We start from the raw sequence: 25,199 nt of genomic DNA, 5'->3' as shown, positions 1-25,199 counted from the left end.
ACACCTCACACATTTGCTATCCTCATGAATACAAAATGTTTATGACTTACACAATAGTTTTTGGGCATCAGGCAATGCAGCCACTCAGACAGACAGTAACCAAACAGCAGTAAATGGTTTTTAATGGGACCATTAAAGCCAATATCTGCATACAGTCTTGTCTTTATTCCATTAAGCAAAGCGGCTTTAGATATTAGCCCACCAGTTATGTTGCACTGTTATGTGTGTAAAGACGTCTGCCTTTATAACTCATGTACCTATATTACTTTTTTAAAACAGCCGTATATTGAAGAATATGAGTGGTCTTTGGCCCTCCACTGAAACGCCACCACAGCTGCCTGCTATTTACCAGCCTTCCTAGTTGAAACCATCTCATCCACACTAATGTTTCCAACGCCCAGGTGTGAACTAGCAGAAAGTTGCTCCTGAAAATGTTAGAGATCGTGTTAACTACAGGATCACTAGATTTGGGACAGAGTTTGCAACTCTTCCTCATGCCGAAGAGCATTTGCTCAACTCAGTAATTTCATGGACATCATCGAGGCCACCCACACACTAGACTTCTTCAGCATGTGGAAGGATTACCAGAGCAATGCCATTTGCACATTAAACTTCTCAAACTTGTTTCTTCATAGCGCAGAAGTGCCTTGTGTAGCTCACTGGACCTTCCTATAGCACTAAGGGGCTGAGTCTTGGTCTTACTCCCACGTTGGAGGACTTGCAACAGACTTGCAAGGGGGCAACAGAGATTGGGATTCAGCCTAGACCCTCCGCAAGCGGCAGCTCTTAAAACTTTTGCATGATATAAATACCGTGGACTAAGCACCTCGTTCAAGTGTTATTTGGACAAAAATCCCAGCGATGGCAACGGGGATGTTTCCTAGTAAGCAACCGATAATAGTAATTCAAAGAACTAATGGACGGGAGCTTTGGGAAGTGGCCCAAGAGTGATCGATGACAAAGAGCCACGTGTGACATTTCACGCGGGGGCCAGTCTGCAACCTTTGCTCGCGCTGCAGCTTTCCCCTTTCTGAAAGCCAGGAAGGTCTCTTCCAGATGAGGTCTCACCAGCACTTGGTATATGAACAGCCTTAAAACGTGGTGCTCTCGGCTGGAAATACTTCATCTGATAGGGTGCAGAAGCAGACTTGGTGTTTTCACAGCAGCCTCATATCGGTCTGACATTGTCCCTTGCTAGGTGTACACAACATGTTCAGCTGCAGCAGGAAAAGGCTACTTCATTAAAAGATAAGGGAACGTACCTCGAAGTCTTCTGAGAATCCATGCTGGTTATTTGAATACAGTTCACTGATATGTTTAACAAACTGTTTGACAGGAATGGCTTCCATGTCATCTGTAGGAAGAGAAACACATTCAGAGTTGATAGGAAATGTTTTATTCCTCCCGCCGCCAGTCGCCCCGATCTTTTTCATATCTGAGACCGAGATCTATATTACCATCTACAAATTCAGGTTTGCACTTGGGCCTCAACATCATTTGTATCTGAATTACCCAATGGAAGAGTTTATACCATGCATAGCTACAAAAATCCTAACAGATGTCTAATTCCTTATATTACATATGCAAAGCTAGATACTGCCAATGTAAATCATGTGAATCAGTAGTTGGCTCCCTGTGATGCATTTTTGGAAAGCTAATCCTCAGTACAATTCTACTTTTTATTTTAAAAATAAAATAAAAAGTATAAAGGGTATGTAAAACAACACAGTGTACAAGTAATTGCTGTTAATCTCAGATGAGAGTTGTTTTAAAAAATGTTCTTCCCTGTTGTAAGATTTAAGGCTGGCCAGAAAGACAGACAAAAGTACACAGAGTCTTCCAGCCACTCCTGACAGTGTTCGTTATATTGACTGCTCATGCCACGGGACCGCTTGCTCCTGATGGACATATTCCCAGGATGCCAATAAATCAAGTAGAAACACCTTGTAAAGAAGCTGTAACAAAGCCAAAGATGTTACTGGATTAAAAGAAAACCCAAGGCTTTTCAGGTGGCCCAAACGAAGTTCCTGGGACGCTGTGAAACAAGTGGGACGCGTAGTTATCACCTGCATAGTTTTCCAAAGCAGGATCTAAACATTGCTACATCCCCACTTCGGTTGCTGAAATCATTCAGCTTTCCTGGATAAATTAGATAATGCTTGCAGTATGGCATTTGGAAAATGTAAAGCGCTATGCAAGTGTGATTATTTTCGGCATGTGCAATAACTTACTGCCTGATTGCATCCTTTCAGAGCAATATCCAGGCATTTATGTATTCTGTCTAATATCCTTCTGAGGATTACATGTGGTTTATGTTTACTTCGAGTAATTTTGTGATGCATCTTTCCTCCCTTTAGCGCCCATATGGTTTTGTGCTGCAGCTGCATTACAGTCTGGATTCTCTTGCTTTTAAAACATCTCCATCACTATAGGAAAAATCCAAATATTTCTACAGATAGTTAGCAAAATTTAACCATAAATAAACAGATGTGACATTTACTGTATTCAGAGTGAAAGATCTTTGGCAAACTGAAACCTCTCAGCTGTCACATATGCTTTTCTTCGCAAAGGGTATGAAGATCTGTATGTGTAAATGAGGTTCTACTTTGGCAAGAGTTTTATAGATCTAGGCCTGGCAATCTGATTTCTCTATGGGTGATGGCAGTTACTATTGACCATGTCATTACTTCTCTACTTGCATTTTATCGAGTAAGGCTCTGGGGTGGCTTTTTGCATCTATTGACATTTTCAAACTCAAATCAGTCTTACTGGAAAATACCACCTTTCTTCTATTTAATTTACAAGAGGCAATTGTTGAAGAAATATGTGTAATCTGATCACCTCTCGTGGTAATGTTGCTTTAATTAGCAATGTGCACATTTATTGAATAGCGTTAAGCCATTTAAAAGATTTAACAAGTGTATTATCATTCTAGTAAGCAAGCCATGCACTACAGAAGAGCTAGTGATTTATAATACTTAAATATTAATTCTGTATAATACTCGACTACATTAACGTACATGGGTTTTGTAGCCAAGACCTTTGAATTATGGTCTGAAGGGACAGTAGTGCCAAAGGCAGTATGGCTTCCTCTCCCACCAAGTAAACGGTACATCTTAAATTTCCTTGAAAATAACCTTTACTGCATGAAGCATTTCACTCAATATACACATCATAGCAAAAATCCTAGTGGCAGCAGGAGTAGTCGTGCAGCGCAGCCCGGGACTCCTCGTACCAGGCTGGGGGGGGCAAGCTTAATTTTGCAGAAGGCAAATTTCCATTTTTAGTGATGGGCTGCGGGCCAAGACCTCATTGACGATAGCAATCCCTTCGATCCCTCACGTTCTCAAGGAAAAAGGTCAAGGGCAGCATGTGTAGCAATGAAGCTGTTAACCAGCCCATGACACTATCCACTCACCTTCATAGCCACCGCCAAGCCTACTCCTGGGTTTCCCTCGTTCCCTACTTTCCTTTCTCTCTCCCACTCTTCTTTCTTGGCATCTCTCCTCCGTTCCCTCTGCATAATCCCTTCTCCAGCAAGTCCCAATTCCTCCCAGCCCAACACAGTTCCCCATCCCGTTTGATAAATGGGCAGCAATGAACTAGTTAATTATGCTGGCATGTAAATGAGTAAACATCACAATGAGGCTCTTTGGGGAGGGGGACTTCACCCTTCAGAGCTGCTGTGTGAGGCTGCCAGCAGACTCAGGACACGGCGCTGGAGGAGAGGCTTTTCCTTCCCCTCTGGAAAAGTAATGGCATGACCACGAACGTTAGAACGTCGTTAAATGCAATTAAAGACCTGATTTTTTTTTCAGTCAAGGGGTTTATGCATAAAGGGGGGTGGACCTGGCATGGGATGAGGACTTGACTCTTCTGTGACAGTGATCCAGCCCATAGTCAAACCGTCTCTGCCTGGAGTCATTTTAAAATCTGGACAACGCGATCAAACTGAACGTTGACCCTTCCTGCTGCCCAGGCGAGAAGCTCATCTTCGTCCTCCCCAAGGGCCATAGGAAAGAGCAGATGGTTCGGATGGAGGAGGCTGGATCTGGTAGGGGTTGGGGGTCCTGGTGTGGGGAGGCTTTCCAGTCTGGGGTGCGTGGAAAGTATCCCTGATTTCTGGTTCTCTTTTGAAACCAAAAAAGGGGTGTGTTAGTGTAATTTGGCTTCGTATTTTGCCCGCTGTAAACTCCATACAGCAGCGTGAACTCTTCTGCTTCACATCTAGCTATTACTGGCTTGGGAGATCTGTGCTGAAATGCATGCTAGCGCACACCGCTCTTTGATAGCATTTGCTCTCAAGATATCTGTCTCATAAGTATCTTTCCTTAGCTCTCTCTACCACAAAATGCAAATTGAAGTGGGTCCAGGGAACCTGCTTTTTGCAGGTATCTTGGGCCCACGGGCTTTGTTAAACCTCCCTTCCAGCTCAACACAAACGGGCTTCAGCAACCGTAACTCTTTTAGTCAACTCAGGAGATTAATGGAATCCTATAATGGCTAATTAGGAGCCCTAATAGCGGTTCAGTGCCTATTCCCTTTTGCACCACTTACTTTTTTCCAGCCTAAAAGCAGACTGGCATTTGTTAGTGTCAGCATAATGCTAACTTCCTACAAGAGGATTATTCAAAAGGAAAACATGCGTCTTTACAGCAAACAGCAGATCCCCCATCTCTCTAGCCTGTAGATACAACGCTGCATGGAGAACTCGTGCGGGTTAACCTCAGTCAGGACTCAAGCAAAATGGGAACGTTTTCAACATGAACATAAGTGGGCAGAGGTAACTATTAATGACTAGAAGGGGCTCCAGAGGTCTAGTGAAAGGGCAATGTGTTGTTTGTATTGGATAGTCAAATCTGAACCTCGACGCGCCTGCTGCTCCTTGGCTGTGGGATCTGCGACTGCTGCAAAGGCGCGACGGGAAAAGCGCGCCACGCGCCGCATGCGGCACGGATGAGGCCCACTGCAACTGTCGTGCAGAACGAACCGGAGAGGGCAAAATGGGAAGAGGCTGCATTGCTGATGCCACCTGAGAAAAGGCATTCGCTGGCACTTCAGCTACATACATAAGGACAGACAAAACCTGCCATTTCTCACCCAACTTTCTAGAAGCTGGCAAGCGATGGCCGGCATGGCACACGTCGTGTATTCCTGCAGGAGCCAGCATGTGCCCAGGGTAGTAAAAGCAATAAAGCTGGTGTCAGCTCATGTTTAAAGTCTGCATAATTAGCAATCTCATCAGAAACATTTTTTGCCCTCTTCACTGTCCTTAGCAAAGCTGCTCTGATGCTTCCTCTGAAGCCATCAGGGCTGGGCTTGAAAGGAAAATAGACTGTCCTACCGGAGGGACACTTCCACACAAGGAGATGCTGGATTCATTTGCTGCTCCCCAACGGGCTTAGTATTGCTGAATTGGGACAGACTTTTTTGGGTCAGGAGTGAAACGGGGAGGTTTGCAACAAAGAACAGAACAGCAACGTGCCCTCGACACGTTTTGCAAGGCCACACAAACTCCTCCTCTCCTGCTTGCTTCCCCTTTCCATCTCGTCCTGCTTTCCTGATGTTCCTCTCACCCTCCCTCCTTCTCACTCCTCATTTCATCACGATCAATAGACATTAATTGCACAGTGCTAAGCTGCTCACCAGGATGCTGAGATGCTCTGTCTTAATTTTCTGCTTTGCATTCCCTAAATAATGAAAAACACCTTGGGTTAAACAAAAACTTGAAAAGGATTCCCACTGCCTGGCGTGGCCGCCCAGCGCAGCGCTTCCTTGGGTAAGCCTTCTTCCATCCGCTCCCTCCGCTGCCTTGGTGAAAATGTAAAAATAAAAGATCTCAGCAAAGGAAAAAAAAATCTCTGCTGGAATTTGTCTGATCCCTGCGCGTGTCGAGGATGTTCTGTTCAAGGACAGCATGGCTCGATTCGTTAAATAACATATTTCTAGCAAGAATGTGACAGAAGTGTTAGCACATCGCTGGGGGGGAAAAGCATTTTTCTGACTGATCATGTTGTCTTGCAATACAAAAGAAAGCCAGAATGCTTGTAACTGTATAATAACAATATCCGTTCACTTATGAGAAAATAAAATCGCAGACGTGGCTTTTATACCGGTAGGATATTGGTTCATCTTTTTTCTACAGAGGTCATATCTGCATAAATATTAAAGTGAGGCAACACAGCGGGTGTCATCCCCTGCGCTTAAACTACATGCTGAAAGCCCTTTAAATGTTGGCACCCTGCTGAAGTTAGTGACCTTAGAATTATTAAGATGAATTATAATTGCTCAGAGCCAAGTACCAAGAGACAATTCCTTGTTAACTTGCACACTACTTGAATTAGAAGTGTTTACCAATTATTATCATTTCCTCCATGAAACTTATAGTTCAACATGAATACAGGCAAGAAGATTTATTATGAAAACATTCATGCTTATGAGAGCCTCAATGCTTGGGTACACTATGAAACCTGCACAAAACAGCTAGCAGCAGATTATTATTACTCAGGCATTGTAATTACCTATACATTATAATCAGATGTAATAATCAGAGGGCAAATTTCTCATGAAGGAGAGAGGCACAGGATAGGGAGGATCACTTGCATTGTACATGCCTGGACGCTAATCACTGGTGCAAGAGTTACGTTCATCTCACTTGCTTCAAGATTACTTTAATACAGCACCATTAGTCATATGCCAATCGCCGTGATATGAATTACACAAATCACGTTAACGTGGAGTTTAAAACCACACGCATGTTTCCTACGTTGTGTTGTAATTCATTATAAATGAAACAGCAACTCATTCTCTCAGGCGGAAAGGAGAGGTCAAACCCACAGTATTCATTTTCATCTCCCAGAATGAAATGATTTGAGCTTTCCATTTACCTACACACTAAAAATGACTTTATTTGCTGTAGCTAAGTGATACAACTGGGATACAACTAGCAACTGCTAGTAATCCCATATATTTCCATCCTAAGATCCCAATTCTGCCATCTCAGGCTTATATATCTAAGCCTGTGAGCAGTCCCATTCAAATCAGTGGGGCAATATATGAGTTTAATGGTAAGCACTCGTACCAGTGTTTAGACAGCAGAGCCTGAACGCTGGAAAACAACATACTGGGTTTTTCCTCCCAGCCTAAGCCATTTTGTTGCATTTGTTGAACCTATTCAGACCTATTATGAGTAGTGTTTTGCATGTATATAAAATGCAGATATAGAAAGAATATCTCTATGCTTATATATTTATATGTGCATGTGTGTGTGCATGCATGCACACTATATATATATATATATATATATATATATATATATATGTGTGTGTGTGTGTGTGTGTGTGTGTGTAGTGTGCGTGCATGCACGCACACATGCATATATATATGAATATATATATGTGCATGCACATATGCACGTATCTGTGAATATATATTCACATACACACACACACACACGGCTGTGAAGCTACACCCAGGCTATGCTGTGTCTTCCTCTCTTCATGCTGATTGAAGCTTCAGGAAGGGGATGAGAAGAGTAATCAGTTGATTCAGGAGTTGAACCCTAGGGTTAGACACGGCACAAGATTTGAGTCCTACCACACTTCTCTGTTGGGGGACGCAGCCACATGCATGTGGAGTTACACGCCTGGACACTACCCGGTGCTGCAGACTATCTGCAGGGCGAAGGGCGGGCTGGGTCACTGAGCTGACCCCTCCGGTATTTCCAGCGGTCTGAAGAGATTATAAGAGAAACGTGTCCTTCAGGCTGGGAGCCGTGGTATGGCGAAGGGAAGCATTTCCTGCCCGAATGCAAGGTGGTGCCTGTATTCCCGGGGTTGCCCCAGGTCTAGGGTGGGATGAAGGCCCCTCCTCTTCCCTGTAATTAGAAAATGCCAGGAGGGGAAGATGCTTCCCCTGGTTTGAAACCTCGTCCACCACAGCCCTGGGAAGTAACTCTCCAGGGAGTGTGAGTTTGGGAGGTTGTTCTGTTACCTATTATTTTAATCTGTCTTTTTTATCTGGTTTTACTGTAAGCTGCTTTGAGCTGTTCTTAAGGAGGGCAGCAAATACATCTCATACACAGATAAATGAGCTTTGCCCCCCCGGCCCCGGTTATGCTATTTCAGCTCACTGTTCTGGGGGCTCTTGCTCGACTTCAACACCAGCAAGACTAAGGAGCTGGGAGGACAGGACTCCCTGCCCATTAATGGTGTTGATACTGTGTCTTGATGCACTTTACTTCACCCGACTCAAGCCAGCCTTTGCTTACGGAGAGGGCAATCCTTGCTATGGGATGCTGAACAGCTTGTCAGAGCTTCCCCGGGATCACAGCCACTTCCATCCCCAGCGCTTTGGCAATACACAAAAGCAGTTCCTGGAGTTATCCAAGACCATCGTGCGCTTGTCCTGGTGCCGAGGGTGCAAGAGGACCGCAGGTAATCCTGGCAGGTGCTTGTGATGTCCTGCTCCCAGATGCAGTTCCTCTTGATACTCTGGTGTTGCTGGTCTGGCCAGGGAGCCTGGTGGGGAGAGCGACTTGCTCTTTGAATGTGGAGGAGATGGACTCTGATGCCCAACAGAGCGGATTTGGGAACCCCATGTGTGTACTATATGGCTCACCTCATCTGTCCCGTCCGGCAGAGTCGTGCGGCAAGAAATCCAAGCATCTCTGGGACATCAGTCCCCTTCCCGGGAGAAGAGGGCTCTGCTTGAAGATGCACGATGGAGAGCACCAATGCAACAGGCATTTCTGGTTCAGCGGTCCGCACCTGTACTCCTCATTGCCCCCTGCCTGCCGTCGCCATCTGTGATGCACAGGGATAATTCTGCTGCTGCTTGCCCTTCAGCAAATCCAGTCTTGTGATGTGAGGAAAATGCTCATCTAGAGCACGAGGCTTGCAACTAGGGGAGGAAGAGCTCAAGTCTGTAGGTAACTCAGCTCTTCCTGTGAGCTGTGGGACCCTGCTGACGGAGGGGACGGGCGTGGAGGCGCCGTAACTTGCATTAGATGCTGCCCCAGCTGGAAAGCAGGGGAAGGCAGAGGTGGCTTATTTATGACTGCACACTTGCAAAGAGACCCATGCAGAATCAAGCAGCTGAGGAGAGGACAACAGAGAAGCTGGGGAAATAATTGCATGCACCAAGATGGCAGTTCAGAGATTTGCCACTGATCATGGGAGGGCTGCCCCTCGGGGCAAGCTTGTAAATGAGACTGATGCCGCGTTTAGGCTCACGTGTCCCTCACGATAGCCAGGGGCTGATTCAGCTAATGATACCTCCTTTGTCCTGTGCGTCTCTAGATCAAGCAGTGCAGATAATTATGAATTATTATATGGGCATTCAGTCTCAGGGCAAAATTTGCATAGCTAAGTGTATGCCTGTGGGTGATGTGGTTTCATGCTCAATAATTAAGTACATTTCTGCAGTGGGAAGTGAGGCAGAAAAAGGGTAGAAGCCACTCCTCTCTTCCATCATTTCCCTGCTCATGGACCTGTAAGGCGCCGTAATGAGGCAGGAGCTACTGCTGGCACATGAGGAGGTCGCCGGGGATTTTAGAGGTCTTGGAGCAGGGGAAACGCGGGGTCCTGGCAAAGCTATTGCATGCCTCCAAAGCAGCGGGGCTAAATTGCTGTAGCCAAGCCCGTGTGTGTATCTGGGAGAGGAATCTGGTCCACTCCATGCAAGCAAAGTCGCACAGCTCCATGGGGACCTATTTAAATATCTTTTAAGGTACTGCCTGGGGTCTCACAACCTAAAAAGGTTAGCTTGAAGAGCTCACTTTCATTTAAAACATCCCTTCTCTTACTTCCAGGATCAATACGCAGCTTCCAGAAGGAAAGTTCAAAAACAGCATAATTTCATCAGCATGATGTGGGAACCGAAGGGGGATTTTGCCATTTACCCTTTCTAATACCCTTCAGCAGGATTGCCGCGTGGGGGCTGCGGTTCAGGATGAAGGAGCTGATTAGCCAGGGGACGGGGGAAGGGAGCAGGCCTCTGGACCGCTCTGACGGACTAAACATCCTTTTCATGCCACACTGCTATCTTGCAGTGGGAAAGGCAGGTCAAGCATGAGCGCACGAGGCACAGAACTGGCACAAAGCTCAGCCACTGACCAGCCTTGTGGCCTTGGGCATGTCATCTAGTCACTATGGGTCTCAATATACCCTTTGTTAAAAGCGGCGTCATACCCCTTACTTCATGGAGTGTTAACCTAACCTTGTGGGAAGCACGCTGTGAGATCCTCAGCTGGGTGTAAAGTGCAAGCAGTTGCTGTTATAGTTCCCATTATTCCTATTATTAGTATCATCAACACCAGAAAATGGGTGGGTCAAGCTTAACTCAGTGAGCTGTCCCCATCATCCACCTAGCACCAAAGCAGCTGGTCTCTCTGCACGCAGGCATTTCAATAAGAAAGGCCAAACATTGTGGGTCTGAACCAGGTGGATCGGGGCTGAAGGTGAAGGGTAAGGAGAGCAAAATATGATCCGCCCAGTTTAGACGGGGCTTTGCACCGACCAGTCAGATACAAACCCAAGCCCCTTCTAGTAACTTCCAAGGAGGCATCACATGTGAGGACTGGCAAAGGCAGGGCAGTGGTCAGTAGATTTGATTGCAAGAGCAGCCTAGCTCAGAAAAGATATTATTACTTGCAGCATTGATGTTTCCTATAATGGGAGACAAGGCAGTGGCACAAAGGTCCTGGACACCCATCACAGTGGACCTGGGATGGAAACATCTCATGCCTATGTACCACTAAGGAGGAAGAGGGGGATAGTGGGTCCTTATTAGCAAAAGTATGTGGGTCTCTATATGCTTTTCCCATTGCATGTTCCCCTGATAAGGACAGAGGACGACAGTAACTTTTTGTTTCTGGAGAGATAGGACTCAGACTACTATCGACAGCATGGTACAAATCACCGAACATTTCACATAAGGAGAGAAAAGCTAACGTTTCATGTTAACTCCCTTAGGAGTGTTTAAAATTGTCACCCTTGAAGGTTAGATATACAATTATGAATGCAATTATGAAAAATTTAACTAGATGCTTTCCCTCTCCTAATGAGGATATTTCTTCAGTGTCTCTTTTCCTAGACTGCTAGAGACAGTCTTTGAAAGTCTTTGTTAAAATTAATTTAATAACTGCAGTCTGAAGCCTAGAGCTGTCAAACCAAAATTATGGAACAGGAGAAGGAAACAGAGGAAAAACATGTCATCCTGCCACAGCAAGTCAGATCCCTCTTTGTGTAACTAGACTCGTTATAACACACTGTACATTTTACTCGTGTCACCAAGACTGAATACTACCATACAAGGCAGGTACTGCAAAGGCTCTGCCATTGCTGCAGCTGCAAAAGTTTTGGGGTTTCTTTTCTGTCATCCTCATTGAAAGGGAAACAACTTGGTGCAGCTGGTAATACCGAGAGAAACTGCCTCACGTGGATGGCACGGAGGCACTGCCTGCTTTCAACTTCATTCCAGTTCAGCAGAGGGAAGAAGCCGGCCTGTATAGCTTGAATATTACAACTTTAAATCCACTTGGATGCTCTGTCTGTGCACAGCCCCCTCCTCTCTTGCTAATTCACTAAGGAGCAAAGCTACACCTGGAAAAGGTGGGCGCAACCTCTCCGGTGAAGCCAGTGGAGTTGTTCGCACCAGGGTCCTCTGAACCCGTAACCTATTCTCAACTGAATGCCAGGCTTTATTACCTCTAAAGAAAGTATCACTTCTCACAAAGTTCCTCCAGGATTTGCAGTGATCTGTGATAAAAACACACCGGTTCCACTGCCAGAGGCAAGGAGCAAGGCACGCTCATTTAGATGGGATGGCACAGACGTTGCAAAACCTCTACCAAGAGTTAAGAGAGCAATCAGTATTTGTCACCGAACCAACGTGACTTTCCCTCCCAGCACAAGTGAGCTGCACCTGGCCACACGCAGCACGCGCAGGAAGCGAGGCCTGCCTTACCTGGAATAGGTATAATGGGAATACTTTCATTGGGGACCACTCGAGGCGAGCTGCTGTCCTCCACATAGAAATGAGCAGTCTGAAAACACTTTCTGCGAAAGGAAGAGAGAAAAAGTTCAGCGGTGTGAAAAATCACATTTGGAGAAGAGCAAAGAGCGCCTGCACGTGTCCTGCCTTTCCACTTCTGGTTCAGACTTCCAGATGTTAAAGCCTTAAATGCTGGTTGGTGAAAACCCACTGAAGCTGTATACAATTATATTGCTGCTTTCAGACCCCGAGGCATTGTACTCACTGATACCTGACACCCGCTCGCCAGAAATACACACCGCCCCTCCCCTTTAAGAGCAGGCTATTGCTAAGGATTAGTTACCATAAAATTAAGACCAGTCACTTTAGCATTTGGATCCAGATTTCAAACAGAAAGTTCAGAAAGAAACACTGGCTGCCGGTCCTTTGCCCGCGAGACACAAGCCAATGCATCGTCTCAAACCAAACGAGCACACAGAAATGTCTGGGGGGGGTGGGGGAGGATGCACACTTACTGTAAAACTTGACACTGGGGAACAGTAACTAACACAGAATACCACAGCCAGGTCTTAAAACAGTGAAGAATTCAGCTCCTGTAAGCCCAGAAGCAATGCAATCCCCGTCACACCCTCCTCTTTCAAAATCTGAATCTCGGCCGCGCCGAGAGAAAATCCCGCTTGGGCCCCAAAGCCACGCGCTGAGAAAGGCCCGGGAAGGACAAGTCGCACGCTGCAACACCGCTAGAGACAGGGAAAGACAGACTCGAATGTACCTTAATGCCTTTACCTGTACTTAATGCAAAGCAGAGAGCACCAGCTGGTCATCATAGAGAAGGCACTGAGCAGAAGAGCATGGAGAGAGCCAAGGAGCCTCTGCATGGTGATGTTAACCGAGGCAGGGTTTTCCAACATCAGCGTCACTGCTCATTGCTGACTTAATGAGCTGCTTGGGGCTGGAGCTGAATATTTAATGAGACTTGCTCAGTGTGAGCAGCTATTGTGACAAGCAAAGGGTCTGCTCTCATCTGTCAGGGGCGCTTCACAATAGCTTCCCCGCACCATGAAGAGCCCTCTTACGGCATCGCTTAATGAACTGCTCCTCGGCACCTGGACGGCGTTTGCAGGCGGCCCCGATGAGCTGCCCCTTTAGGAAGTTGCTGTTTCTCCCGCTGAAACATATCTGCACGTACTGGCTGGCAACTTTCTGCCTTGCAGTCTGCTTTTCTGTCATTCTGGGCATTGTGCTCCGCACAGAAAGCCCACTCGGTAGAGCCTGCTTTGCTGACATTGTCAAAGTAATTTGTGCTCCCATTGTTTCCAACGCTAATGCGTGCCAGGGTGCTAAGAAGTCACACTGAAAATCAAATAACTTTTCCAGGCAAAAAACAGGTCTGTACCAGAAGCAAAAATACCTACGGGCGTTTGCTTTCCCTGCGTCTGTACAGGGTGCCTGTGTAACTGCAGCACTTTATAAATAATACAAGCGCGCGGTATAGATGCTCATATACAACTATTGAGATGATATGCACCCAGGAAAGATCATATTTCACAGCAGAGAGAGAGGCATCCCTAAAACACGCTTCTTTTCCAGCCGCCAGGCTGGAGCCACGCTCAGGTCTTTGCTAGACCAGGCCTCCTTTGCCAGGGAAGCACGGTAAGGTAAAACACGGGGAAGCCCAATATTCGTGATGTGCGGCTCAGCACTTAAAAAAGAAATTAATTAGTTTGTTTCCTTCCATTTGGAAGAAAAGAAAGGGACAGGAAAAGGCGAGTGCCTTTCTCTTTTGGCACCATTTTGGACAATGTATACCCTGGGGGCGCAGCGGTGAATAAATCAGTCACACATAAGGAAGAAACTATGAATATGAAACAGGCAAAATGTTCATGGTTTTCATGCATTCAGGACTTTTTTCCCCTGAGTCAACTCCACAGAAAATCCACGGACAGTGTCTCCTGGTAATTGAAACTTTAAGAATATATACAATTTTCCATCTAGCAGTTCAACAGAGACAGACCCTTCCATGTACTGATCCAAGACCTTTTTTTGTTAATAAGCTCACAGGATATATGAAACACAATCCCTTTCTATCCATTTATTCATTCTGGTTTTGCACAGACAAAAAAGCCTTGCCTCGTATTGTGCTGTTTAATACTGTCAAGAGATTTTTTTTCCCCATAAAAAACATTACATTGTTTATGTAGACGCACAGTCCCACTGGGTGATGTGCATAACGCGGAGAGGAGTACACCGAGCATCTCGTGCCGTGAGATAGTTACAGTTTTTGTAATTTCAGCAAACGAGCTCTTAGCATAGTGGAGTTGGTGGCGATAAATCATGCCATGGACAAATCTCTCTCTCTTGCATGGATGGCTGCTTATAGCTGTTGTTGAAAACTTCATTATCACACAGCTTGACCCCACCACCTTTTCTAGCCACAAGCACATCACTCTGCAATATACTCTGTGCGCACCCGAATGCATGGATGCCGGTTATCTCTCTGGAGCACGGGTCGGAGTTACTACACCACTTACTGGAAGCAAGATCTGTAATGGAAGTGAAGTGCGCTCTCCTGCTCCAGGCAGACGAGGTTCCTGGGGTAGATGTGATATCTTTTATGAGACCAACTAAATAGCTGTCTTTGAGATCTTTTATGACACCAACTAAATCTTTTATGAGACCAACTAATTTGTTCTTTGCAAGCTTTTGGGCACAAACACCCTTCTTCAGGCATATCTGTTGGGGAAGGGTGTTTGTACCTGAAAGCTTGCAAAGAACAATTTTTCCAACTGTTTAATTGGTCTCATAAAAGATATCGCATCTGCCCCAAGAACTTACCTGCCTATGTCCTTAGCCCAACACGGCTGTAACCAACAACCCCTCTCCCCCTCTAAACCCCTTTCCGTGTGCTCATGACTTTGTAAGCTCCTCCTCGGCTTTAATGTCCTCAGCTTCGTCTCTGCTGCAGCTGAATTTTCTGAGAAAGGCAAGAAAAAGTTTGAGGCCAGGAACCCACCCATCCAGGGCACGCAGGGATGATGCAGGGCGCCCCTCGGCCTCCAAGAAGAGCTCCGAAGAGCCGGGAATTTTGCAGGGTGACACTTCACATGCATCTATGCCTGCATGAGGCCTAGTTTCCAGACTAATGTGATCAGAAATGAGCTTTTTGATGAGTGCTACAACCTCCTGGCAAGAAATTTCTATTGAGAATCAGTTCCGGGCACGTCTTTTCTTAAATCCCCTCTGGGGAGCTCCCATAGGGTGCTGACAGCTACGGTTTGCCCCGCTCCTGGCATGGGATCATGCTGTGGTCAGTTAGGGGAAGGGAGAAGAGATGCAAAAGGGAGATACTGAGGTCCAGCATGTTCCAACAACTGTGGCTTAGAGTAGCCCTGACGCCCCAAAACCTCTACTATACTTGCAACGAGACAGTCGCTGCCTCGCCAAGCTGCAGCCTGAACAGACACAGCAAGACAGAGGGGCGAGGCAGACCCCGAGCGAGGGGAGGTGACATATCCCAAGGACCCACAACGGTGGTGGAGTTGGGTTCCAGTCCACGACCACAGCCAGCGGACCGCGTGCATGCATGTGTACAATAACAGCAATTGCTGGATCAGGACCAGGACTGGTGTACATTTAGCTTCAAACTGACTGTGTGTGCAAGACAGGGAAGCTACAAGGGCAGCCAGGGGCAATGTGTGTGCTCGGGATTTTCCCTGATACCCACACAAACTTGGGAGGGAGCTGCCTTCATTTTCAATGGGATTCATTCTTGTTGCAAACTGACCAACTAGTTCAGAAGTGCAGAAACCCTTTTACAAAATGGGCTTTATAGAAAAGCAAAGCAAATGACAGTCTTAACGTCGAGTCTAGAGTATCCCGGGCAGCACACGTCTTTCCTGCAAAGAACCAAGGACTCTGTTGTCTCTGAGATCCGTGAAGGAGACCCCTTCCCTAAGCCCCATATGGTTTTCTGGCAGCTTTTCCCTGGGGCAGAATAACCATGCGAGATCCCACAGACCAGATGTACAATTGTCACAGATGCAGAAAGTAATCCCATCTGAGAGCAGCCTCCCCGCAGAACGGGAAGGGTGGAAGCACGTGGAAATCTATCTACCACTACCGTCTTGCACTCCCCTGGCTTTCTGTAGACAGTAACAGCTAATTATTATTAAAGCAAAGTAAGAGAGTGTGACGCTCAGAGTAATACCACTTAGTTACCGGACTGCAGACACAAAAGTCTGCCAAGAGACCGACTATTAGCGAGGTTATGCTTTTATAGCCGCTTTGCTTGGCAAAGTCAGTTGTTTGCTGGTAACTTTCTCACAACCGCCATGTACTTGGTAATTCTGGCACGCACAACACGCTGCTTTGATTATTAATAAACCATGAGCAGCTCGCCGTCTACCCCGATCCTGAGGACAGGTGGAGCGCTGGACCGCTATGACTGCCTGCAGGTGAGCACGCGGTTACCTCCCTCCAGATGCTCAGTTCCTGGGACCTAGCTCTGCCTCCGATACAAACGTGCAGCTTCTACCGAAGACAAACGGGAGCCCTGGGAATAGATCTGAAGGCAACTGCTGGCTCTTACTCCTTTGTAGTCGTATCCTCAGCATCCATGGCTCCAAGCAGAGGGGGAAGGGACACATATGGCTCTGCACCAGCTGATGCTGGGGCTAGGGGAGGGTGATGAAGAAGGGGGGGCGATAGGCTCCGAGGCGGCTGGCTGCAGCCACAAGAATACCGGTGATAACATGGTATACGATCAAAAGGGGACTTTGCCAACTTCTGGGAGACTCATCCACAGCTGGGCTGTGTGCACTATGGCCCAGCTGTGCCAGTGCAGGGCTTGTGTTGCACAAGAAGGGCCTCGTGACTTTGTGAAGCACCTCCGACAGTCAGTGCGATGCTGCACTTTCCTCCTGGCCGCTGCAAGGCCAGCCAGGTGTGCACTGCTTTCTTCTTCTCTGCTTCACCACAGCCCCCAGGAGCCCCAGTCACGGAGTATACCACGTCAAGGCGAGCCCGTCCTAGGGCAAAGCTGCAAAAGCAGCACCATGAATTCCTGCTTCCTTGGCCACGTTAGCAAGTGCAAGCCTTGCCCCACCGGGTGCCCTGCTGATTTCACTGAGATGCACAGAGGAGCTACCAGCCGGTTCCAGCACCCCAGCCCATTCCCACGCTGATGCGTGTCGGGATTACGGGCGGTGGGTCACGACACAGCTGACCGCAGCTTTTCTAAAAGGCAGCCTGATCTAGAAGCCTGGATGCTGGACCGGGAGTCAGGACACCTGGGCTGTAAGTCCTGGCTCTGCAATGGGCCTGCTGCATGACCTTGGATGCAGGCAGGGCTGTCACCCAGAAGGCTCGTTAGCCACAAAACAAAATCTGAATGCAGTGGCAGATCGTTCCTGGTTTGCCCACACTTTCCTCTGAAGCATCCTGTGCTGGCCAGGCTGGAAAACAGGATGCTAGACCAGGCAAGACCACCAGCTGCCTTCAGCCTAGCGGTCCTTATATTCTGGATCGCTACTGTCAGACCTGAAGACAGGACGAGGGGAGGAAGTGCCACGTGCCTCGTGGTGGAAATAACAAATGCTTGTTGTGAAGAAAGAAGCAGAACAAAAAAGCATTCCTAGCTGACGAGTAGCCTACTTGTGTCCTGAAAATTCATGATAAAAATTATGACCGTGGTCAGAAACATCTCCGGTTCTCCAGCAGCTTTCAGGTCTGGTTTTGAAGCTAAAAGCAACTTGAACCTTTCTCCTTTGCCGAATGCTTTTCAGTGGCTTGGATTAGTAGGAAGGATTCAGCCTGTGGTTAATGAGTTTTGCTTCATTTTTACTTTACCTTTTCTCCTCCTCTTGAACTCCTTTGAGTTCCCCAAGTTTTTAGAAACTCTGGGAGAAAACTGCACAGAAAGTTTTCCTTCTGTGAAAGTTTCCCTTGTCCTTTTGGGAAGTCTGTCATCTAACTGGGACAAAGGTTTGGTTCTGACATCTGTATCTGTCACGGCACGAAGCAAGGCATCAAAGCTGCGAGAGAAAGAGAAAGCTGTATCCTCGATCAGGGATTGCAAAGCCGTTCAAAATCCCAGAGAGACCCTGTCTGCAGTGCACGGGATAGCGAGAGAGGCAGTTTCCTGAATGCAGATTCACTACAGGGAAAAGTATTTCATCCTCTCAGTCAGCCACGTTGCAAAGTTTCCCTGTAAATGTGGTCAGGAACAGTATCTGGTCAGTGGGTGCACCTACATACTCATTAATGTGCCATAGTTACTGCGCATTAAGCTTAGTACTTGCATAACCAAGTAGTAAATCAATGCACGGTAACAGGTGCTACTGCGCAGCAGCGGTGACACATGCATTTTTACAGGCACTAAGTGCGCAGTAGTCTAATACTGCTGCAAAGTAGTGTATTAGCATGGGTTTTGCCCGGCACGCTACTGCGCAGTGTTATTAGCTACTGCACAGTGAGCGTCTTGTGTAGATGCACCCAGTGTGGATGAGCTCAAGCGTACCAGTACTGCACTGCGCTGCCCTTTCCATCAGCTTCACCGCCCCTCCGCGCACGTTTGTCACTGTCAGACCTGGCGATGACTCCTCAGGACCGCGAAAGAGCAGAAGTGCAGCAAACCAGGACTCCGGCACTGGCAGACCAGCAACCAGAAGCCTGGACGACAGCTGTCTGCAGTCTGCACAGGGGTACAGCCAAGGTCATCGATCACTGGCTTTTATGAGCAATAAAACTGACTCCAGCTTTAAGAAGAGAGAAAAAAAAGAAAAAACATGCAAGCAAATCTGATCCCATAACCAGCACGGATATCTCTGATAGTACATCTATACTGTCACTGCATGCTAGGAGTACCTGCACCCCGCGTCATGTCAGACAGGGCTGAGATGATCCTTTTTCTGGGAGTATTTCATTTTGGGGGGCTGCTCTGCCGACTTAAAGAAGTCACAAAAGCAGCAGCTAGGTAAAAAAGGAAAGATTTACCATGCCGCAGCTTGACAGTGGAATGGGAGAAGGAAGTGGAAGCGTGCTCGGTTTTAGGAGCCGGGCTCCAAACAGAACAAGAAAGATGTCCAAGTCAAACAAGCGAGAAACTGCTGACTTGGCACTATACTTTAAAAGTGGGCACATGGAAAGGAAGGAGTGAATGCGCTGCTGGAGAACAAGGGACGCTCCCCACTGCGCGGAAGGCCACTTCTCCTGGGCACCTCTTGTGAAGATGGCTCTCCTTTTCCTGCAAACAAATGCATTAAGCTCATGCAGCAGTAGTAATGAGAGAGGTTTCCACAGCCCTTGAATGGGTTTCAGAAGTTTCACAGCGTGCCAAGTCTTTGGGACCTTTGTCAAGGGACAATAGTATAGAAGTAGACTGTCCCCGTCATTGTTCTTGGGGCCGGAGGGAAAGGCCTTTACTTATACTGGTAAGCTGTTCGCTAGTCCAGCTCAGAGCCCACCCCACGTTTGTAAAGAGGATGTCCTGCTGCTACGTATAGTGAGACTCTGCAATACGCCTCGAATAACTCTCTTTTTAAGGGCGAAATGCCCTCTTTCTCAGCGAGCTGAATAACGTGACACTAGCCCCCGCAGTAAACACTTGTGACAATACACCGCGCTTGGCCATTTAAACCAGTCCCTCTGGCCGTACAGAACCACACAGATGCCGCTAATCACCCGCCCGCGGACTCGAGGGAAAGCTACGCTTTTCACCCTTAGAAAAGCAAGGGCTTTGTGGAAAAGGAAACCACCTTTAAAAGACATTAGGGCAATAACAATGAAATAGGGTAGCACCTTCAAAGGGCTCGTTAAGGGGGCACAACTTTCTCCAAGATGAAAGCCACCTCTCTGCCTTGTTTTGCAGATGTTTTTCTGCTTCTACATTCTGGAAGCTGAGCTAGTGACCGGGAAGCAAATAAGACATGCGGTGTGTTGCTAGAAGAGTTTATCAGTCTGTGTTTTTATGCAGTATTTGAGGCCCTGCATCATATTTTCTGCCCAGAAGTAGTTTGGCTTGTCTCTTGCAGAGACCAAAGGAAGAAAGAGCTGTCCCCCCTCCCAAAAAAACAGTACTTTAATTATATACACACAATGAATACAGCTGAATGAAAACAAGGACATGCCCATGCAAAATATGCTCTTGTTCTGCAAAAGACTGAGCTGTAGAAATGATCCATGTGCAACACCCGTGTCCTGGGTGAAGTCAGTCCGTCATTCAAACTGGGGAACACGAGGACATTTTTATTCACAGAAGCGTATTATGTTGAAGTGGTGCATTGCATGGCAGAGGTATTCTTGTATGCTCCTTCTAAAACTCACTAAGGCTACAATTTACACCGTCTTAAGCGTAAAGATCCTCACGTTGTGGATCATCTATCGGTACCGCTGCATGACACCTTGTAGAAAATGGTTGGTAGCTGGGATGCTCCAGCCTCAGAGTAAGTAGGGAGGCTCAGGATAGCACAGACTAAGTTATGGGAACTCAAAGTGGGGGAAAACCCTCAGGTTCATTCTTCTGACGACGTTCTGCTGTTCCCTGCTACCAAATGTCACAGTCTGTAACACGGGTACACACGCTTCATACACATTAGAGGAAAAACATTAACAGCTGCTAGCTGGGAAAAGACAGGGAAGACAACAGGCAGAACAAAAGGAAGTGGGTGGTAATTAAAGTTCTGATCTATTTTAAAGAAGGCATCATCACTTGAAATCTCCAGCTGAAAAACAGTTTGGCAATGAGGGCTCATGTCTTCTTGGTAGAAACCGCTCCGGATCCATGTTTACAGCAGGCACGCATGCTAGGTGTTCCCGTAGATCTCCGAGTTTTAAATCCAGGCATACATCTGCTAACCCTGCAAGACTGCACAGGATAGGCTTGGGGCAGGTCCTACGGTCAGGGACTGTCTCTCTCTTTGGTGCACAGCACCGAAAACAGGCAATAAAAAAGATGCTTGTAAAAAGGGATTTGAGTGGTTAAGGCTCTGAAAATTATGACACTTGCGCAGCAGACTTCAATCCGCAAGCCTGTCCGCATTAGCAACACTGTCAGCTGCACAACCAGAAAGTGCCCAGGTGGCCAGGGCTGTAATGCACTCACAAAACTCTTTAACCGCAAATTGTAAGTGGATAAATCTTAGTTTAACCCAGCAGAAACACTTTCCATGCTTCCTTCTCCCATCTTTCCAGCATCCCCTGAGAACGGCGGAGGCAAATGCGAACCCTAATTTGGGATGACACTAGCCCCTGGAGCACTTGGTAACCAATTATTCTCTTTGTGACCTTTGACAGGGCCAGAAGAGTCGGACTTCCCCCCCACCTCCCTAAATCAATACTTGCAACATCTGTGTTGGTCGCGCTCCACAGCTGCGTGTGGGACTGAGTGGGTTTGCTCATCAGTATTTTCCCCTGGAAGGGAACGTGCTCCCTGGTGCATGCACTGCTGTTTGCTGTCAAGCTAATACCAGGAGAAAACAGGCTCTAAATACCTCTGGGTAGTCGAACGGTCTAAAGAATGAGGTATGGGTAAGGTACGGAAAAAGACACCTGCATTAATTCTTCCCTCCGTGAGATGCAGCTTTAGATACCACAACGCAACTCCGCTATCTCTCTATATTGCAGACTGGAGTTATTCTGCAACTCTGACAAGTCGCTGCGTCTGTCACCTCTGCATCCGACAGGTGAAACCCGTCACGGGCCTTTTCCCGAGCAGCCGGGACCTTTATAGTTCCTTACTTTATAGCTCCAGCACCTAAGCAGTGCACAGCATCAGGTGCAGCCCTCAACACTCGTCTACAACACACTGTCCAATGCAGACATCCTAGCAACTCCTGTAACCGTGGAAGATTGTCTTTCACTAGCGAGACACTCTCCGTGCCGATGCAAAACATGTCACATTTGGCACACTGGGTATTATCATCCCAGGACATGAATTTTGTCCAGGCTGGATTTCAGCAGAGTGGTGTTTTTATGTTTTTTAGATAATATAGGCATATATTTACAGCCTTCAATTGTGAATAAGGCTTTCCCTCCCCAACAGGGTTTCTGTTTCCCCCTGCTCGCCAGGCAGAGCGTACAACTCAATGTTGCCTTTGGGTACACGGACACTCATCAAGTCGGAGCCTCTTGGCAGATGTGTGCAGGCACAAAGGCCCTTCCCCAAAGAGACCTGCTTGCAAGATCTCTTGGCACAACATGTTTGCGAGAGCCGGGCACTGTCATCAATTCAAGGAATATATCCGACGACACACTCCTAAGAGTGAAATGGCATGGAAGCCTCAGTGGGCGCGTCTACACGTGCAACTAATGCTATTTGGCTTTACTGCAGAGTAAATTTACTACCTGCATATGAAGGTGGTAAATTTACCGTGCCATAGACTAATTTACTGCGCAGTAAGCGCGTGGACAGTGATGCTTTACTGCACACAGGTTAATCTACAGCGCAGTGAAGTATCTTGTGCACATATGGCCACTGTTAAGCACAGGTGGCTGCTTTTTTGCCCATGTCCAAAAAGTACTGCTTTTTCCCCTGCAATAGATTCATAGATGTTTGGGTGGGAAGGGACCTTAGCGGATCGAGTCTGACCCCCTGCCCTGAGTAGGCAAGAGCACTGGGGTCAGATGACCCAGCCAGGTGCATGTCCAGCCTCCTCTTAAAGACCCTCGAGGTAGGGGAGAGCACCACCTCTCATGGAGCCCATTCCAGATTTTGGCAACCCTCACCATAAAGAAGTTCTTCCTGAAATAGGGGTTATCCTTCTTTCAAATTCAATAATAGAATAGGACAGTCACCCGACATTTCTTTTAGGTGCTTCCTGGGTGGTCACCAACTGGCTTCTATGTAGAAGTTGGCTTAGTTTTTACCTTGCTCTTAGGCACTGCCCATCTTTAGCGAGAAACTCCTTAATTTGTTCAGTATAATTAATCACGCACTGGGAAGTTACTTCTCTTGTCTTTCTTTCCAGGCTGGAGATGTCTATTGCTTCTGGGACTAAAGAAAGATGGATAACTGGGAATATCATGAAGGCAACTTATTTCAGATTCAGTTTATGTAAGGTTAAGGTGCTACTGTGTGTGTGTGCATGTTTCCTTCTTCCATGTCATTAACAACGGTCAAAGTCTTGTCTTTACTGCCTACCCTCTTAAAAAGAAAAGGGAATGGGATGGTTTTTGTAGACTGTCGTATCATTTCTTTTGAAACGGAGGTAAAAAAGTAAAGAGGAGGTCCCTTTGTAAACATAGTAAGATGGGGAAAAAAGGTAGCAGATGTCAAATCATTTCCCAACTAAATGTGAATTTAGGAAACACCATTTGTAACGTTGTATTCTGATAGGGTAAAGTCTATTCATCATCGCACAGAACTGGCAGAGTTTGGTACCCAGATGCTCTTCTTTCTGGGCCATCTTCCTGGAAGCAAAGGTTTGCAAAGGCCCAGATAACAAATCTGCTTTGTTATGTGCATCTCTGAGACAGAAGTGCAGGGAATCATTAATCTCATTATCGATCAACGCATTTGGAGATTCTGTTTCTAATGGGGCTGCTGCTAATAAATTACTGACTCTTCATAACTTCAGCAAAGCAGAGATGTCTGGAGACGCACTTTAATTAACGAGTGTCTTGTATTCTAAGGTTAATGAGTGTTACAAGGAAAAATAAATATCAGAGACAATAAGCTACTGACCAATGAAACACTGAAGGGAAATATCAGAGCATATCTCCAGGTTTTTTAAATGGGCGTATTCTTCAGTAAAGCCAACACAGCTCTGCTGATTTACATCAACTGACCAGGTCAGCAGCATTAATGTTTGCTAGCACGATTGCTTCGGTATATCTAACAATAACAGCAACACCCCCTCTCCCCCAAGTAAAAAACTGAAACAAATCCAAGGGATTTTAGATTCTTCAAGACTAGAGTTAATACAAAAAAACCAAACACAGCATTATGAACAGCCAAGTGAAAGAAAGGAGCACAGGCAAATAAAGACAGTCTCTATTTGGACTCCCTGTCTTTCTTATACCAAATAACTAGTAGCCAGAGAATTTATGTAGTGGGGGAAAAAAACTCTAGGAAAATGAATAAGGTGATGTCATTGCTACTACCCTAATACTCAAAGACAAGTGACTACAAGAGAGGTCTTGGAGGAGACAGGGGTCAGAAAATATTTAAAAAACATATATCTATGAAAATGAAAAATAGGACATCTTTGAAGTTTAAGATCCATCCCTTGGTTCAAAATGCTGTCAATTTTCCCATAAGAGGAGAAAGATGTTTGTTATGCAAAAGGACTGAAAGATCAAGGAGTATCATTAGAAGTTAGAGAGGAAGCGTATTAATAGATTCCTGATTATACAGAAAAGTCAAGAATTTTCAAGTTATGAGATATTAGTAGCAAAAGATACTCTACTTTTAAGAGACCGGCATAAAAGTTAAAATTAGACTAAGAATTGAAAACTACTTTCATACCCAGACCAATCCTCTTTGAGGGGGGATATAACGTGGGCTATTAAACCAGCGGCTTCCAATGGTCTTAATCTGTGTACAGAAACCTCTATTAACAAGGACAGTCATGTTGAAGTGAATATTTTGATTAAGGATAAGATGTCGTTTCAGATAAGACAGACACGAGACAGACACCTTAGCCACCTGCATTAATTATAAATAGGACAATGTCTTTAGATCCCTAAACAACAGATACCCTTTAATCTATTTTCCGTTTGCAGGTGCCTCTGTATTTATTTGCCGTGTTCTGCGGCTTTATTCCAGTTTAATTTGAGCTTATTTTGATTGATTTCTTTAAAACCTCTTGCTCGGTTCATTTTAATATTGATGACTGTGGCAACTTCTCATGATTGGGGAAAAAAGAGAAAACACAGCAAGATCTCAGGGGTGCATTTTAATAAAAACATGTCCACAACTCTGTAGGCTCTAAGTTAAAGAGTGGACAGGTTGGCTAGTCGCTTGCTTTTGGGTAGAAAAGAGGAGGTCAGTGTTTGGCTTCATACATTTTTTTCCCATTCCCACCTCACAAAGTGGTCTCTGTTCAATAATTTTGCCCCTGAACTTCTAAGGGTTTTTGATCATTGCTTTTCCAAATGTTGTCATCATGCCTCTAACAACCCTACGCCTGATTGATTGGTCTGTATTTGTGCTGCACACTTCCTTTCCATCTTCTTTTGTAATTCGTGGTGATGCTTTCAGTGCCGTT

General features: G+C 46.2%; 1 protein-coding gene across 4 annotated transcripts in view; it reads right to left on the bottom strand.

Moving 5' to 3' along the window:
• The window catches only part of PTPRG (protein tyrosine phosphatase receptor type G), a 450,708-nt gene that overhangs the window by 27,246 nt on the left and 398,263 nt on the right, over positions 1 to 25,199 (bottom strand). For all 4 annotated transcript variants that reach the window (XM_059715744.1, XM_059715745.1, XM_059715747.1 and 1 more), the window contains 2 exons: positions 11,968 to 12,059; positions 1,263 to 1,354 (listed from right to left, as the gene is read on the bottom strand). In XM_059715744.1, coding sequence (XP_059571727.1) covers positions 1,263 to 1,354; positions 11,968 to 12,059 — 184 coding nt within the window. The remainder of the gene's footprint in view (positions 1 to 1,262; positions 1,355 to 11,967; positions 12,060 to 25,199) is intronic.

The sequence above is a fragment of the Alligator mississippiensis genome, chromosome 12, assembly GCF_030867095.1.
Source record: "Alligator mississippiensis isolate rAllMis1 chromosome 12, rAllMis1, whole genome shotgun sequence".
In the NCBI taxonomy this organism is placed as follows: domain Eukaryota; kingdom Metazoa; phylum Chordata; order Crocodylia; family Alligatoridae; genus Alligator; species Alligator mississippiensis.
The sequence above is the reverse complement of the archived record's forward strand: the minus strand, read 5'-3'. Positions and strand labels throughout refer to the sequence as shown.